We start from the raw sequence: 16,378 nt of genomic DNA, 5'->3' as shown, positions 1-16,378 counted from the left end.
AGCCTTTATTTTGATGTATTGTGAAGGTTGTATCACCTGATTATGCAGAGACACAGAGTTTTAATAAGTGTAAGCTTCCACATGAAGTCTTGTCTTGTAAAAGAAGGGGGTGGTGGGATAGGGAGAAATGTTGTTTAGTGTTACCAGAGAGTGCTTGAAGGGATTTGACCCTATCTAGACTCAGGACCCTGCCCAGGAAGCATTCCAGGCTTGGACATTTTCCCTAAAGCACTTTGGCAACAGGATGAAATTTTTATGTTTGTAAAAGTGTGAACCTGAATCTGTTTTGTTCTCATTCGAATTATAGTGGTAAATGACCTTCATGTTAGATACCAGATTTGTGAATAATAATTGCATGTTTCTTAGAAAATGTTAAGTCCAAGTCTGTTATAAAATAGCTAACATACTTTTATTTTTATGGCATTGAACCTCACAAGTGTCTATCATTCTGGAGTTCTTGAATATCTTAATTGTTTTTCAGAGTTTGGGCATTATCCCCAAACTGTTTTTTATAAAACTGCTCAGTTTCAAATGACTGTTTCTGGCTCCTGCAAAACCTTTTTTCATCTTTAATCCTTGAAAGAATCAGAATGGCAGAACCAGAAGAGACATTAGAGATAAATCCATTTTGCTGAGAATGAAACTGAGGTCTCCTTAGTGAGGAAAACAAGACTAATGAATAAAATAATGATAAATCATTTAAGATACTTTTATCTAGCTCTTTAGAACTTAAATCTAAGTCCTACTTCAGATACTTACCCTTTTTGGATATTTAAGTTTAATGTCCCAGAGCCATATTGAGTTTACCAAGTGTATAACAGACATTTCTTTCCACCCCCCCCAACCTCCTACTCTAACAAACTTTTTTCTGTACCACATGATTGTAACCTCATCACTATTTCTTAACTCCTCACTTTCCTGAACCCTCCTCTCCCTCCATATTCAGTCAGTTGCCACATCATGACTTACTCTCACAAGCATCTGTTGCATTAGACCAGCTATTGCTTTTAAATTCAGGTTCTTATTAACTCTCACCTAGATTATTGTTAGGACCTCCTAATTGAGAAATTAGGCTTCAGGTCTCTCTCCCTATTTCAGTTTATCCTATCTGTCATATAGTTGCCAATGTGATTTTTTTTTGAAGTTTAACACTGACTGTGTGGCATTCCATTGGCTTTCATTATGACCAAAATTTTTGTTCAGTTTTTTAAGCCTTTCACAATCTTGTCTCAAATTATATTTTATATTCTCATTGAAAATTACTCCCCTTCTAGAGAAATTTGAAACTATGCCCAAAGGGCAACAAAAATGAGCATACCCTTTGATCTAGCAATACCACTACCAGGTCTGTACCCTGAGGAGATGATGAAAAAGGGTAAAAACATCACTTGTACAAAAATATCCATAGCAGCCCTGTTTGTGGTGGAAAAGAATTGGAAATCAAGTAAATGTCCTTCAGTTGGGGAATGGCTTAGCAAACTATGGTATAGATATGTCATGGAACACTATTGTTCTATTAGAAACCAAGAGGGATGGGAATTTAGGGAAGCCTGGAGGGTTTTGCATGAACTGATGCTGAGTGAGATGAGCAGAACCAGAAAAACCACTGTACACCCTAACAGCAACACGGGGGTGATGTTCAACCTTGATGGACTTGCTTGTTCTATCAGTGCAACAGTCAGGGACAATTTTGGGCTGTCTGCGATGGAGAATACCATCTGTATCCAGATAAAGAGCCGTGGAGTTTGAACAATGTTCAGGGATTATTCCCTTTAATTTCAGAGGAAAAAAACCGGATATCTTATTGTCTGATCTTGTTATCTCTTATACTTTTTGTTTCCTCCTTAAGGATATGATTTCTCTCTCATCACACTCAATTTGGATCAATGTACAACATGGAAACAAAATAAAGACTGACTGACAGATTGCTTTCCATGGGGGGGGTAAGATTGGGAGAAAAATTGTAAAACTCAAATAAAATCTTTAAAAATAAAAACATTAAAAAAAGAAAGAAAATTACTCCCCTTCTGTAAGATATCACTTGTACAAAAATATTCATAGCAGCCCTGTTTGTAGTGGCAAAGAATTGGAAATTAAGTGAGTGTTCTTCAGTTGGGGAATGGCTTAACAAACTGTGGTATATGTATGTCATGGCACACTATTGTTCTATTAGAAACCAGGAGGGATGGGAATTCAGGGAAGCCTGGAGGGATTTGCACGAACTGATGCTGAGTGAGATGAGCAAAACTAGAAAAACACTGTTCACCTTAACAGCAACAGGGGGGTGATGATCAACCTTGATGGACTTGATCATTCCTTTTTTTTTTTTTAAGTTTTTGCAAGGCAGTGGGGTTAAGTGGCTTGCCCAGGGCCACACGGCTAGGTAATTATTAAGTGTTTGAGGTCACATTTGAACTCAGGTACTCCTGACTCCAGGGCCAGTGCTCTAACCACTGTGCCACCTAGCCGCCCTGGACTTGCTCATTCTATCAGTGCAACAACCAGGGACAATTTTGGGCTATCTACAATGGAGAATACCACTTGTATCCAGAGAATTGTGGAGTTTGAACAAAGACCAAAGACTATTACCTTCAATTTAGGGAAAAAAAAACAAAACCTTTATCTTATTATGTAATTTTGCTATCTCTTATACTTTATTTTTCTTCTTGATAATATGATCTCTCTTTTATCACATTCAGCTGAGATCAGTGTATACCATGGAACTAATGTAAAGACTAATAGAATGCCTTCTGTGGGGGTGGGGGAGGGAAACAAGAATGGGGCAAATATTGTAAAACTCAAAAAAAACCTTTCTTAAAAAAATTACTCGGGGCAGCTAAGTGGCACAGTGGATAGAGCACTGGCCCTGGAGTCAGGAGTACCTGAGTTCATATCCGGCTTCAGACACTTAATAATTACCTAGCCGTGTGGCCCTGGGCAAGCCACTTAACCCCATTGCCTTGCCAAAAATCTAAAAAAAAAAAATTACTCCCCTTCTTAAGACTCTGTTATCCCGGCAAACTGGTCTTTTCTCATTACATTATACCGACAACCTTCTCACCTCTATCTTGTTCTCTTCCTTTAGAATAGAGATTATTTCATTCACTTTCTTTGTATCAAACACCTGCCAGACACTTAATAAATGATTTTGTTAATTAATTCAATATTTGCTAAGTATGTGACCCTAGGCAAGTTGTAGAACCTCTTTGAACCTCCATTTCTTCATCCACAAAATGAAGAAATTATATTTGATGAACTCTAAGATCCTTTTAATCTATTATCTGTCTCCTCAGAAATTGTTTCATTACATTGATCAGAGTTCTGATGTCTTTTGTCATTTTTTTCCCCTTACATTATATAAATTTTCTTAGTTCTACTTATTTTGTATTAGTTCATCACTATTTCATCATTAGTTCATTTTGATCTTCCCAAGCTCTCTGAATTCTTCTTATTCATAGTTCCTTATGATACAATAATCTTCTCAATTCTCTAATTGCCTGGTACCTATCCATTTTGCTTACAGCTCTTTGCTACCGCAGAAATTGCTGCTATAAATGCTTTTTTGCATATTTGAGGCCTTTCATACATCTTTGACTTCCTTGATTGTATCCCCAATTATGTTATCATGAGAATCAAAGGATATATATAGTTTAATGATGTTTTTGTTTTAAAAGAATTGTTTCCACATTGCTTTCAGGGATGTTTGGACCAATTTACAGCTCTGACTATAGTTCCTTAATGTGCCTGTCTTCCTTCTCATAGAACCTGTAGCATTTATCATTTTTGGCTTTGATCATCTTTGCTTTGAGACACTACCCATTTTGTATCTTTTGACCACTCTTCTTTAGATAAATCATATCAATCTAAACATTCTTCTTATATATATATGAAACCAGAAAGAATAGGAAGCAATTTGTAAATGCGAAGAATGGTACTTAAGTTCTTCAAGAAGAAGTAAATAAAAGTTATCAGGGTTGCTTTTATTATGTATCCAAAGGCAACAACATAATTTCATGAGATCATTGTTTATCTTGTATTGCAGTAATGAAGATTATATGCAAAAATGGCCTTCGGTTAGACTGGTCCATGTACCAACCTCTGTTGCAGAATTTAAGGGAATAGATAAATTCAATATAAAACTACAGAAACCCTCCAAAATAAAACAATACACACTTTCATACTTGGTAACAGTGCAAAGTTGACCCATGTTTTTTGGAAGTAAGAAATTACAAAGACCAGTGGAAAGATAATCTGTAAGACCTGAATTCAAATCCTTCCTCTGGCTCTTACTGGCTTTATGATCACTGGCAAGACATTCAACCTCTTGAAACTTTGGACACTTCTTTCTAGATTCATAAGTTTATGGATGAATTGTGATTTATGTGGAGGGAGGGAGTTCTGAAGCAGAAAAATAAAGGCTTGTAGACCTTATAGAAGTCTCAAAAATATGTCTTGAATACTTCTTAAGAGAGTTAGGGGTGACTGGACATGATGAGCATTGAATAGTATCACCAAAAAAAAAAAATGAAGGCTTCTTTCTCTGTGGGAATTATTTCCCAATCAACTTACCCATGAAAGTCAGACTACTAGCTTGTTGGAACAGAGATCAAAATCAGTATTACATTAAAGGATAAAAATGAGAAAGCTACACTATGTAATTGAGGTGATTCGAGCCTGAATTAATATAAATAAAAATGGCTCTCCCAAATGGGAAATGAATTTGAATACAGCTATGGATCATTGTCACCATTTTCTGAAGAGTTTAAAAATAGAATAAACTATCACTACAATAAGACCAAAAGATCCCCACCCCCAATTGCCCTGAACCATCAAACATTTGGTTCTCTTACCAACTAGAGAGATGGCAGCAAAGGGCAATATTTAGACCTGAGTTCAAACCTCAGACACTAGCAATATGATCTTGGAAACAAGTTGCTTAACCTCTGTTTGCCTCAGTTTCTTCATCTGTAAAATGGGATGATAATCTTGACGGGTTGTTGTAAAAATTAGATGAAATAATTGTAAAGGGCTTGATGCACAGTGCCTGGCACATTAGGAAATGCCATGTAAATATTGTTATTGTGATGATTATTTAAAAATTGCCTGTAAAGCCTTTTGGCAGTAGATGAAAAAATGATCATTTATGCTTTTATGAGGCAGTATTACAGTGAATAGCCTTTGACATATAATGACACTGTGATTCTGGGCAGATTATTTAATTTGTCAGACCTCTGGGAAACTCTGCCTATATCTGGTTACTGTAATCTGAACGTTTTGACATGTGGGTGTGTGCATGTAATAATTATATTCAAATTCTTGGAACATTTCTATATGCCAAGCATTGTGCAATTAGAACAGACATTAGCAACTAGAATACTTAAACCTAGCCAAAAATAGGAAAAACCCAACCGTTATTGCTATTCCTCTTACAGAAATATTTTAATCATTTCCTCCTAAGTTCTTTCAGGGCAAGTCATTCTTCCTTACTGGCACTGCCACTCTGTTAGCTATATGTCTGTATGACAAGTCATTTTCATTTTCTCCACCTCAGTTCTTTGTCTATAAAAATAAAACGGTTAAACTTGTGGATTTTTAGGGTTCCTTCTGATTCTGGCATTTCTTTGAATTTCTTATTGCATCTAAAAGATTTCATTTTTTAAATTCAAAATTTATTTTTATTTTTCCCCATTTATGTGTAAAGAGAATTTTCAATATTTATCCTTTTGCAAAGCTTTTGAGTTCCACATTTTTCTATCACCCTCTCCCCCCTACCCCCACAACTCCTTGACATGGCAGTGAGCAATCTGATATAAGTTGTGCATATACAGTCATTTAACATTTCCACATTAGTCATGATGTGAAAGAAGAATTGGAACTAAGGGGGGAAACATCTCATTCTTTTCAGTTCAACAAAGACTTATTAAGTATCTTTCATGGACAAGGCTCTGGGGATTTGAAAATAAATATGAAACAATAGGTATAAAATAAGGTAAACTTTTTTTGGATATGGTCATTGTGGATTTGTTTGACTACTCATATTTATTGTGTGTGTGTGTGTGTGTGTTTAAGTAGAAGGGGACTAGGAGAGAAATTTACAGTAGTATTATAAAAGGAAGAAAGATTGTTGAAGAATATTTTTGTGATTATGCTTTATTTTTTCTTAATCAGTCTTTTTTCTATTTAGACGTCCTCTGTGATCCCTGATGATGAGAGGATTCAAAAGGGACACATGTATAAATTTCCCCATTTTTGAATATGTAATATTTAGTCCTTTAGTTCATTCATTTTTACTTCTTTATTTTCTCTTCATTCTGTTTGAAAAATCAGGGTTTCTTCCCAGATCTAGTCTTTTCATTAGAAAAACATGAAAGTTGTGTATTTCATGAAAAGTCCATTTTTTTCCTAGTTGCATATGCTTAGACTATTCTTGGTTGTAAGCCCCTATATTTCTGAAATACTGCATTCCATTATCTCTGCTCTTTTACAGTGTTGGCTGTTAAAACATCTGTGATCATCTCTGTGATTCTTGGGAATTCGAATTCTGCCTTTCTGGATGCTTTCGGTATTTTTTTTTTTTTCTGATACAGAAGCTCTAGGTTTTGCCTATAAAGTTCCAGGGAGTTTTAAAAGTTTTGGGCAGTTTTCTTTTATGATTTCTAAAACTATGATGTCTAGATAATTCAGATAATCTAAAGTTTTCCTCCTCAATCCGTTTTCCAGATCAGTGTTTTTGCTGTGAGATATCTAACACCCTCCTCCTCCTCCTCCTCCTCCTTTCTTCTTCTTCCTTTTTTTTTTCTTTCTTCATCTTTCTTCTTATGGTGTCATTGATTTCTATTTGATCTATTCTAATTTCCAGGGATTGAGGACAAAGTTTTCTTCTTCCTCTTCTGCTAAGTTATTAATTCCCATTCTTCTATACTTCTCATTTATTTTCCAATTTGTTCCTCTAATACTATCATGTTTTTCTAAAAAAAAAATTTAACTTTTTATTTTTAAATTCTTATTTTGTTTTGTTTACTCATTCTTCCTACTCTCTGACTTTAGACTTGATGTCTAGGACTGAACTCTAGCATTTCTGGAAGGAAGATGTGCATTTATTCCTATTCATGTTGGGATATTGTATGTTAGTTATTCCAGGAGCTTTGGGGATGGGCTGAAGACCTGCAAACATTAGTGCTCCCAAGGTGAACAAAGTGATTGCTGGTCCCCCTAGAGCTCTAAAGTTTCTGACCTAGTTTTCTGTCTGATTGGCAATAGACTGCTACTGAACTTAGCTGCCCTTGTCAGTAATCTGGGAAGCTTTGCTAGTTTATTAACAGTTTGTTTACCTTTGGTCTGGATTCTGGCCCTGCTTATTTCTCCGCAGGTTGGGCTAGCTGCTAGAAACTGAGCCTGCTGTTTTCTTGAGGGCTGAACCACGTTGCTGTGCTTGCTTCTGAACTTCTTCCTTTCGTTATTTTTTATTTTTTATTTTTCCAACTACATACAAAGACAGTTTTCAACATTGATTTTTTTTGGTAAGGTTTTGAGTTTCACATTTTTCTCCCCTCCTTTCCACCCCTTTGACAGAGAGTAATCTAATAGAGGTTATATATGTATAATTATGTTAAACATATTACCGTATTAATCATGTAGTAAAAGAAGAATCAGAACATAAAGGGGGGAAAACCAATTTTTAATTTTTTTTATTATTTTAGTTTTTTGAGGATGGAGGAGACATCAGCTTGTTTGTAGCCACTTGGAAAGCAGCCAATATACAAATTGGGATGATAGCAGGGGCAGTTTGCTTGAGAAGACAGAATGTAATGAGATCACTTGTATATAAAGATAGGTTTGCCATGGCCAAAGAGGTCATTTCAAACAGGTGAAAGAGATAGTTGCAGAAGGCATCTGAGTAATGTGAGTGAAAGAACAGAAGAGAAGAGGGAGCTCTTGTTGAATGACTTCCAGGTTTTTTTTTTTCAGAGATTTCTATATGTGGACTTGTCATATTGCTTAGTTGTCATATGAAAACTCCTGGAGGCTAGTCTTACATGCTTTCTCAACAGGTCACATAGAGTTGTCTGGATACATACCTGTAACTCAATGTATATTTGTTGCATAAGAAAGCTACAATATTATCAGTATTAGATTACCCCAAAATATTGTTCAATGTGAAATATCTTTGAAAGGTTGTGGTTGGTAAGAGCACTATGGGTGAAAATTATATCCTACAGTTAAGATTTATAAAAGTCACAATGGGGGGAGGAATATAGCCTATATTTGGACCACTATAGTAACTATAAATATTTGACCCTCTCCCACTCCTGTAACACAAACAGCAGTCTGATAACCTTGAGAAGCAAGTCCTTGAACTAGTCTTCAAACTTCTTTTCTCTCTGAAACAAACTTCCCTGTCTTCTTGTTTCCTCAACATTGCTGCTCCCACTAATCATTTTCAAGGTTAATGCACTTAAAAATCTGTGCTGACGTGCTATTGGCACTGGGACATTCTGGACTTACGTGCAGATTCTAGATTTATTATGAAAGACAGGAACATCAGCTTAAGAAATCAAAGTATAGTCATTTCCCACAAGCTGTGCCTGAGAATCCTTTCATGTTGAAAGCAGTCTCCCCAAAAAATTACACAAAACACCCCCAAATCAAAATCTATCCAAACTGATAAAAGCTAGGACGAATCTGAAAAGACTGAAAACTTAAAACTAAATATGGTGATTTTGTTATTATTTAGTTCTAGAAGACTGCAGAGGATAGAAGAAAAGAATGAGTTTCAAAGGTCTGTGACTAGGGAAAAAAAATCAATAAATTTTTTTTTCAATTTGCCATGCATATCTGAAGGGCACATATAGAAGGCAAGGTGTCTAAGAGACAGATTTCTCCTCTAACTCTGTAAGGTCCTTAAGGGCAAAATCCAATCATGTATCTCTTTGTATTTCTCTTATCAACTGTGTCCTTAATGCCTACACACAAATCCATGTTTCCTTCATTCTAAAAAACAAAAAGCTCTTATTGGGAACTATCCTTCTATATCATCCTTTCCTTTCCTGGCTAAAATCTTTGGGGAAACCTCCACTCATTCTCTACTGAATTCTGCATTCTGATTTCCTATCTCATATTCCACTAAAACTATTATCTCTAAAGTGATCAATGATCTCTTAATTGCCAAACTTTTTAATCCTTCTTCTTTGACACTGTTAATTAGCTTCTGTGGATCACTTTTGTAACTCCAAACAATTTCATCAGTCATATCAATTTCCATTCCCTCTCCCTCTCATAGGGCCATGATCCCTACTAGACTCTCCTTTTCCATGCTGACTCATTGGTAAATCAGTTCAGCTCTACTTACCATGAGTCCCTTGGCCCTGTATCTGATCAAAAATTTGCTGTCAAACTCCAGCCTTAAATTATTTCCACCATTCTCAGGCTTCACTCACATGCTTCTGGATAAAGCTGGGGAAAATCCCAAGCAGTTTATGTTACATAACTTCAATTGGACCATCATGTGGCAAGGTAATCCTTTTACATCTCCCTAAGCAATTCACTGACCCATCAGTACATTAAAAAAAAAGTCTGAAAATTTGTGTAATGTGCAACACTTGTAGCCCTTCTGAAGTTGTAAAGGAGTGGGGTGATAATAATTTCTCTTATCTTATCTAAGATACACTTATTTTTTTTTTTTTTTTTTAGATTTTTGCAAGGCAAATGGCTGTTAAGTGGCTTGCCCAGGATTTGAACCCAGGTACTCCTGACTCCAGGGCCAGTGCTTTATCCACTGCTCCACCTAGCCTCCCCACACTTATTCTTTATAATTTTGCAACATTGACTTTCCATTCACATTTTCATAATCATTATTTATATGTACACTTACTGTTCTCTTAGTTCTGTTTCCTTCCATCAGTTCATGTAGTTCTTTACATATTTCTCTGGCATCACAATTGTCATTTCTTAAGGGCAGTCATATACCATGATAGTTCACTCTGCTGTTTTCTCTCTTCATGTGGAATTTCTTTAAATACTTGACAAGAATTATCAGGTCTTCCTGAATTATTAATTTTTTTTTTAGTTTTTTGCAAGGCAAATGGGGTTAAGTGACTTGCCCAAGGCCACACAGCTAGGTAATTATTGTGTCTGAGGCTGGATTTGAACTCAGGTATTCCTCCTGACTCTAGGGCCGGTGCTCTATCCATTGTGCCACCTAGCCGCCCCAATGTTTTCTTTCTGCTATATCTGTTTATACTGTTTTTGACTCATTTTGTTTGTAGGCCATTAAGACTACCATATATTTTTCAGTTGAGCTATTTTATGTGTGTACTTTCTCTATTTAAGCTTTTGGAATTCTTACATCTATATGATTTTATTTTTATCCCTGTTAAATTTCATCTTTTCAGCTAGATGTTCAAACTTGTTCAAATATTTTTGAATTTTTTTATGTTCTTTTTTTAATTAAAGATATTATTTGAGTTTTACAATTTTCCCCCAATCTTGCTTCCCTCCCCCACCCCCACCCCACAGATAGCACTCCGTCAGTCTTTACTTTGTTTCCATGTTGTACCTTGATCCAAATTGGGTGTGATGTATTTTTGAATTCTTTTTCTGTTGTGTTAGCCATCCCTCCAAGATTTGTGTCATCTAAAAATTTGATAAACTTGCCATCTATGTATTTTGTTATCTATCAGATTACTAGTCCTCTAAACACCAGGTGATCAACTGGAAAAAATGTAGATGAGTCTTTGTAATTATTGCTTTAATTAATCATCTGCAATTAAATGTTCCTTTTGTGCAAGCCACTTCTATGTGCTAGATTTGGAAATGCAAAAATAAAAATTAAATAATTCCTACTCTCTCGTCTACACTCTGTTGAAGAAAATGCGTATGTTTGTATGTATATGTGTAAACATGTGTATGTGTATGTGTATTTGTATACACACACAAAAGGCAGAAAATAAATGCAGGATAATTTGTGTGGTGTGAGGGTAGATGCTAGCAGCTGGAAGGGGCATGGAAGACCTTATATCAAGTGACTGTTGAGGTGAGCTTTGAAGGAAAGTGAGAATTCTAAGAGGCAATGGTGAAGAAAAAAGTATATTCTAGACTTGGGGAATAAAGTGTCTGCATAGATATGAAAATTGAAGGTGTACTGTGTGAAGAATGGCAGATGTTCAAAGCCAAGTCAACATGTATTTATTTTACACTTTCTGCCAAACAATGTGCTAAGAATACTTAGTAGACTATTCAGTGGCTGAAGGGGTATGTAAGAAACAAGTACCTTATCAAGAACCCAGAACCGCCATTAGTGAAGCAAAGAGAATTCTTTATTGTCTCATTCTTGAGAATGTATCCCTAAAGTAGGCACACACTTGGAGCACACAAACTCAGCTTTTTATTCCTTGTACTGAAATGCAAATGTCTCCCCTGGTTCCCATTGGTTGGTTACTTACAGAAGTCACAACCTTATCTAAAGTGCCTGGCCCCTTCCAAAGTGAGTCTCTCCTCCTGATCAAATCTCCTCTTCCCAACAATTCTGCACCAGACCCTTAAGGGTCTTCTGGATGTATAACACAGACATGTGGATCTGATACTTAGACTGGCACTGGTTTATTCATTCATTCACTCAACATTCCTTTTCTAATTTCATGTTTTCTCTTTTATATAGCATCAGCTTCCTTTTTTACTGCTTCCTGTGTGGAAATGAAAACTAATTACCGCTTATAGGAAATAATTTATAATAAAGCTGCAAAGGTAGACTGGAACCAGATTTTATTTTTATCCCAGAAGTAACAAGAAGTCATCATAGTTTAAAGCTCAGGTGGGGGGCTGAACTTTAGCAATATTACTTTGGCACTTTCATAAAGGATTGAAGATATTAGAGAAAGGAAGACAATTAGAAGGCTATTCTAATGGTAAAAAGAGGTAACGAGATGAAACAGGATGGCAACTTTGTGAGTAAACCTAGGGAAAGATTGGAGAGGTCTTTGGTAGACTTGACAGGACTTAACAATTGCTGATTGCATATGACAACTGAAGGAAAGAATAATTTGAGTGTGAAAAAGAGGTTGTGAACCTGAATGATTTGGAAGGATGATGGTGCGCTCAACCAAAAAAAGGAAAGTTCAGAAGAAGAATGAGTTTGTGGATGGGGGACTGGAGTTCAGAAGAAAGACTTAAGGCTGGCTATATAAATCTGGGAGTAATATTCTTGGTGCTGATACTTAGAACCATGATAAAGTCACCAAGAAGAGAGTATATAGAAAAAAGAAAAGGGAAGTCAAGGGGCAGCTAGGTGGCGCAGTGGATAGAGCACTGGCCCTGGAGTCAGGAGTACCTGAGTTCAAATCCAGCCTCAGACACTTAATAAGTACCTAGCTGTGTGGCCTTGAGCAAGCCACTTAACCCCATTGCCTTGCAAAAACTAAAAAAAGAAAAAGAAAAGAGAAATTGGAACAAAGGGAGGTAAGATGATGATCAGTAGCAGAGACTGAGAACAGGGCAGATGGGTAGAATGAACATCAAAAGAAAGCAGGTTCATGAAAACCCAGAAAGGAGAGATTATCTTGTTGAAAAGATTAGTCAGCTGTGTCAAAGAGGTCAAGAATAAAGATTGAGAGTTTTCAGATTTGTTAATTAAAAGTTTATTATTAATTTTGGAAAATGTAGTTTCAGTTGAGTGAGGTCAGAAGTCAGATTTCACAGATTTGAGAAGTGAATGAGACAGTGGAGATAGAATAGTTTGCTTTATTTTAGGAGTTTGACATATGAAAGTGTAGTATAATGAAGTGAGGGTACAATTGTTTTTTGGTTGGGTTTTTTTTTTGGAAGGGGGAGATATGGGTATATGTGGCAGCAGCAGGCAATGAAAGTCATTGAAAGAGAGAGGTGAAAGAGACTTTTTTCTAGGTGTTCACAAATTATTTCTTAAACTCTATGTTTTTGAAACTTTACATTAATTGAATGCAGACTTGATGACCAATAGTTTGCAGATTACAACATAATTCCTTTTTTGAAAATTAGGATATTCTCTGTTCTTACGGCACCTTCCTCATCATTCACAGTTCTTGCTGAGCTCACTGACCTTGACTCCTAGCAGTCACATCTGCTCATTCTTTCAGAGCCTGAGGTTGCATTCACCTCATTCTGTTGCTTTTAAATGGGTAGTGTTTTGCTCCTTTCTTATTTACCTGGGCTATCAACTAAGTCTCCATTATCCCTTTTTTTCCCAAGAAAATAAAAGCAAAATGAAAGTTGAAATGATCTTTGCATTTAGATATCATCTAACTGCTTAGCAACTATGACTTTATAAAAAATTTTTGCCCTTCAGTCCACTTTCCCTGGAAATCCTTTATGTTTTCCTTACCTTTCATACATTTATTTAAGTATCTGCCTTTCTCAAAGAGGTAGTGCTAAGTGCTGAGTATACAAAGACAAAAACCAAAATAGTCCCCACCCTTAAGAAGCTTATGTTTTGTTAGGGAGGGGGTGGAGGGGGAGATTCAATTTATATAAAGATATGTATTACAAATTAACTTCTAGAGGAACTCCATGCTAGCAATTGTGGGGGGGAACACTGGCAAAAGTCTATAAATAGCTCTCGCACTTTGGAACTGAGTGTTGAATGAGTCTAGGGATTCATTGAGGAAGAATTAAGGAAGGAGTGTCCTCTTCCATGGAAGATAACTTGTAGGGGTGGCTAGGTGGCGCAGTAGATAAAGCACTGGCCCTGGAGTCAGTAGTACCTGGGTTCAAATCCCGTCTCAGACATTTAATAATTACCTAGCTGTGTGGCCTTGGGCAAGTCACTTAACCCCATTTGCCTTGTAAAAACTTAAAAAAAAAGATAGCTTGTGCAAAATCACAGAAACAGGAGGTGAAATGCTGAGTTCAGGGAAAGGTTCTTTGACCAATTTGGCCAGGATAGTATATGTGAAGAGTAACATGAAATAAATCTGGTGAAGTAGGTAGGAGTTACATTGTACAGGTTTGGGTTTTTTCCTTTTTTTGGTTGTTGTTTTGTTTTTTCTTGATTATTGAATTTTTGTTTGAAGAAGTTGTTTCTGGGGCAGATAGGGGGAAGAAATAGGGAGCCAGGAAAGTTGGTAGCAAAAGAGTGCTGTGGTTAGATGACAAATTCCTTTATACTTAGAAGTTATATACGGAGTACACCTAAGTAATCTTTTAAGACAAGAGATAGAAAGTGCTTCATCTAGGTTATTAGTAGTTACATAAGAAGAAAGAAGGAACCAGATGCGAGATACATGTAAGTAATATTGCCAAGACGTTAAACTTGAAATTTAACAGTCCATGTGATACGGGGCATTGGAGAAAGAAAAGAGTCAAAAACTTGTTTGCAAACTTGGGTTACTGGAAGGATGGTGGCATAATACCCTTAGTAGTAAAGCAAACATTTAGAAAAGATTCCATTTGGAAGTTGCTTTAGCCATAAAGTGAAAAATTCTACAGTTAACTTGATCAGGAGCTTTCCTCAGGGAGCAGACCCAGCTCATTCTAAATTTTAGATGTCATTGCTTACTTTTATACTTGCCCTCAGATCATCAAAATGTTAAAATCAGAGATAGTGGGCATAGTCATTTTAAAGGTAGAGTGGAACATATTTTCAAAAATCTGGTTTTTATCCCAGATATTTTCAGAACTTCCTCAGAACCCAGATAGCAGCCTAGCAATAACTGACACCCACTGTCTCAGCACATAGACTCGGAATTTTAGAGAGCTGGAAGAGGAACTTATCGATGATTAAAATGAAACTAAAAGTGAAGTTTTAATGTCTACCCTTGAACTAACTTATTTTCTTTTTTTTTTTTTCCTCTGTTTTTTAACAGTAAACACCTACCTCTTCATGATGCAAGCCCAAGGCATCCTGATCCGAGACAATATGAGAACAATAGGAGCTCAGGTGTATGAGCAGGTGGTTCGGAGTGCATATGCCAGGAGGAATAGCAGTGTAAATGATTCAGGTACATTTTCAGTAAGAAGCTGTTGTATTAAAGTAGATTGAGAAAGGAGCCTTTGATATATGAAAGCAATTCTGCAATAGGGCTGCTATATTGAGTGTCTTTTGAGACTGTAACAAAAATGACTTCTCTCTCCTGTTCCTCTTGAAATCTCTAGCTCCCTTTTGGGCCTTAACTCAAGTGCAACCTTCAACACAAGGCCTGTTATCTCTAGTTGTTAGTCCCCCAACTGCAATTACTTGATTTTTACTCTAAATCTCTTTTATATTACTTATTGATATATTTGTTGTCCCTTTAGAATATATGTTCCTTGAAGGCAGAATTTGGTTTTTTACCTTTGTATTTTCAACAACTAACTCAGTACCTAGCACACATTTACATACACATACACATGCATGCACGCATGCACGCATACACGCACGCTATGACCTGGGATCAGAAAGACCCGTCTTTTTGAGTTCAAATCTAACTAAACACATTTACTAGCTGCATGACCCCAGACAATTCATTTAACTCTATCTCAGTTTTTTCATCTGTTAAAACTGAACTGGAGGAGAAAATGACCAGTATTTCTGACAAGAAAATCTTAAGTGGGATCACAAAGATTTGGACACAACTGAAAAAAAGCAACTGACTAGCAACAAATAAATGTTGAACTGAATGTTCACTCTAGAAAATTTGTGTACCTCTTGCTTATTGAAGGTTGCAGCTTGCCTTCTTGTTAGTTTCTAACTAATGCTAGCTTTTTAATTTTGAGAAATAACCTAAATAGTGGAATAAAAAAAACTACTTCCTTCCGCGTAGTTACATTAATTGGAGTCCACATTCCCTGCCACTCCGAGGAAGGGGGGCCCCATGCCAGAAACTAATACAGAGTTGACATTAAATATCATGTCCAATATTACTCATTGTGAATCAGTGATGAAATCTAGGGTGCTTGTCTTCTAAGCTTCTTATATTATAAATGTAGTGAAAAGTATACTTTACTCAGAGCTTATTATGCACAGGAGTGTAGATATGGAGATCAGTGCACATGGGGACATGGTGAATTATGATCTAGGGTTTTCAGAGCAGACACATGTTATTTTCAGATATCTTGCATTACCAAATAGAGGAGACTAAGGACAAAAAGGTCAGCAGTGTAAGGAATGGACCTAGAGTTACCAGGATCTGAAATATGTATCTCTTAACATAATAGGAATCATTGGACAAGAAAACCCCATTCAGACACATTGCTTATTGTATCTTTGAGGTGTGTCTTCTCTGACCTTTGTGAGTAAAGTGTGGAACATGGAAAGAAAAGAATGTTTCTTGTGGATTGTCCCCATTGCCATTTCTACTGTCTCTGATCTTTAATCTTTTCCTATCTACTGGCTTCTCTGCTGCCTGTAAATATGTTCATGTTTTCATCT

General features: G+C 36.3%; 1 protein-coding gene across 8 annotated transcripts in view; it reads left to right on the top strand.

The window, feature by feature from the left end:
- B4GALT5 (beta-1,4-galactosyltransferase 5) overlaps window positions 1–16,378 on the top strand; it is a 94,110-nt gene that overhangs the window by 59,791 nt on the left and 17,941 nt on the right. For 2 of the 8 annotated variants that reach the window (XM_074210224.1, XM_074210228.1), the window contains exon 2: window positions 14,835–14,969. In XM_074210224.1, the coding sequence (XP_074066325.1) occupies window positions 14,835–14,969 (135 nt within the window). Of the gene's footprint in view, window positions 1–2,937; window positions 5,990–6,487; window positions 6,563–7,369; window positions 9,514–9,690; window positions 9,743–13,560; window positions 14,255–14,834; window positions 14,970–16,378 lie in introns of those variants that run through there. The other 6 variants (XM_074210222.1, XM_074210221.1, XM_074210226.1 and 3 more) reach the window with 6 other exon arrangements.

Source organism: Macrotis lagotis, chromosome 1 (assembly GCF_037893015.1).
Source record: "Macrotis lagotis isolate mMagLag1 chromosome 1, bilby.v1.9.chrom.fasta, whole genome shotgun sequence".
Lineage (NCBI taxonomy): Eukaryota > Metazoa > Chordata > Mammalia > Peramelemorphia > Peramelidae > Macrotis > Macrotis lagotis.
The sequence above is the reverse complement of the archived record's forward strand: the minus strand, read 5'-3'. Positions and strand labels throughout refer to the sequence as shown.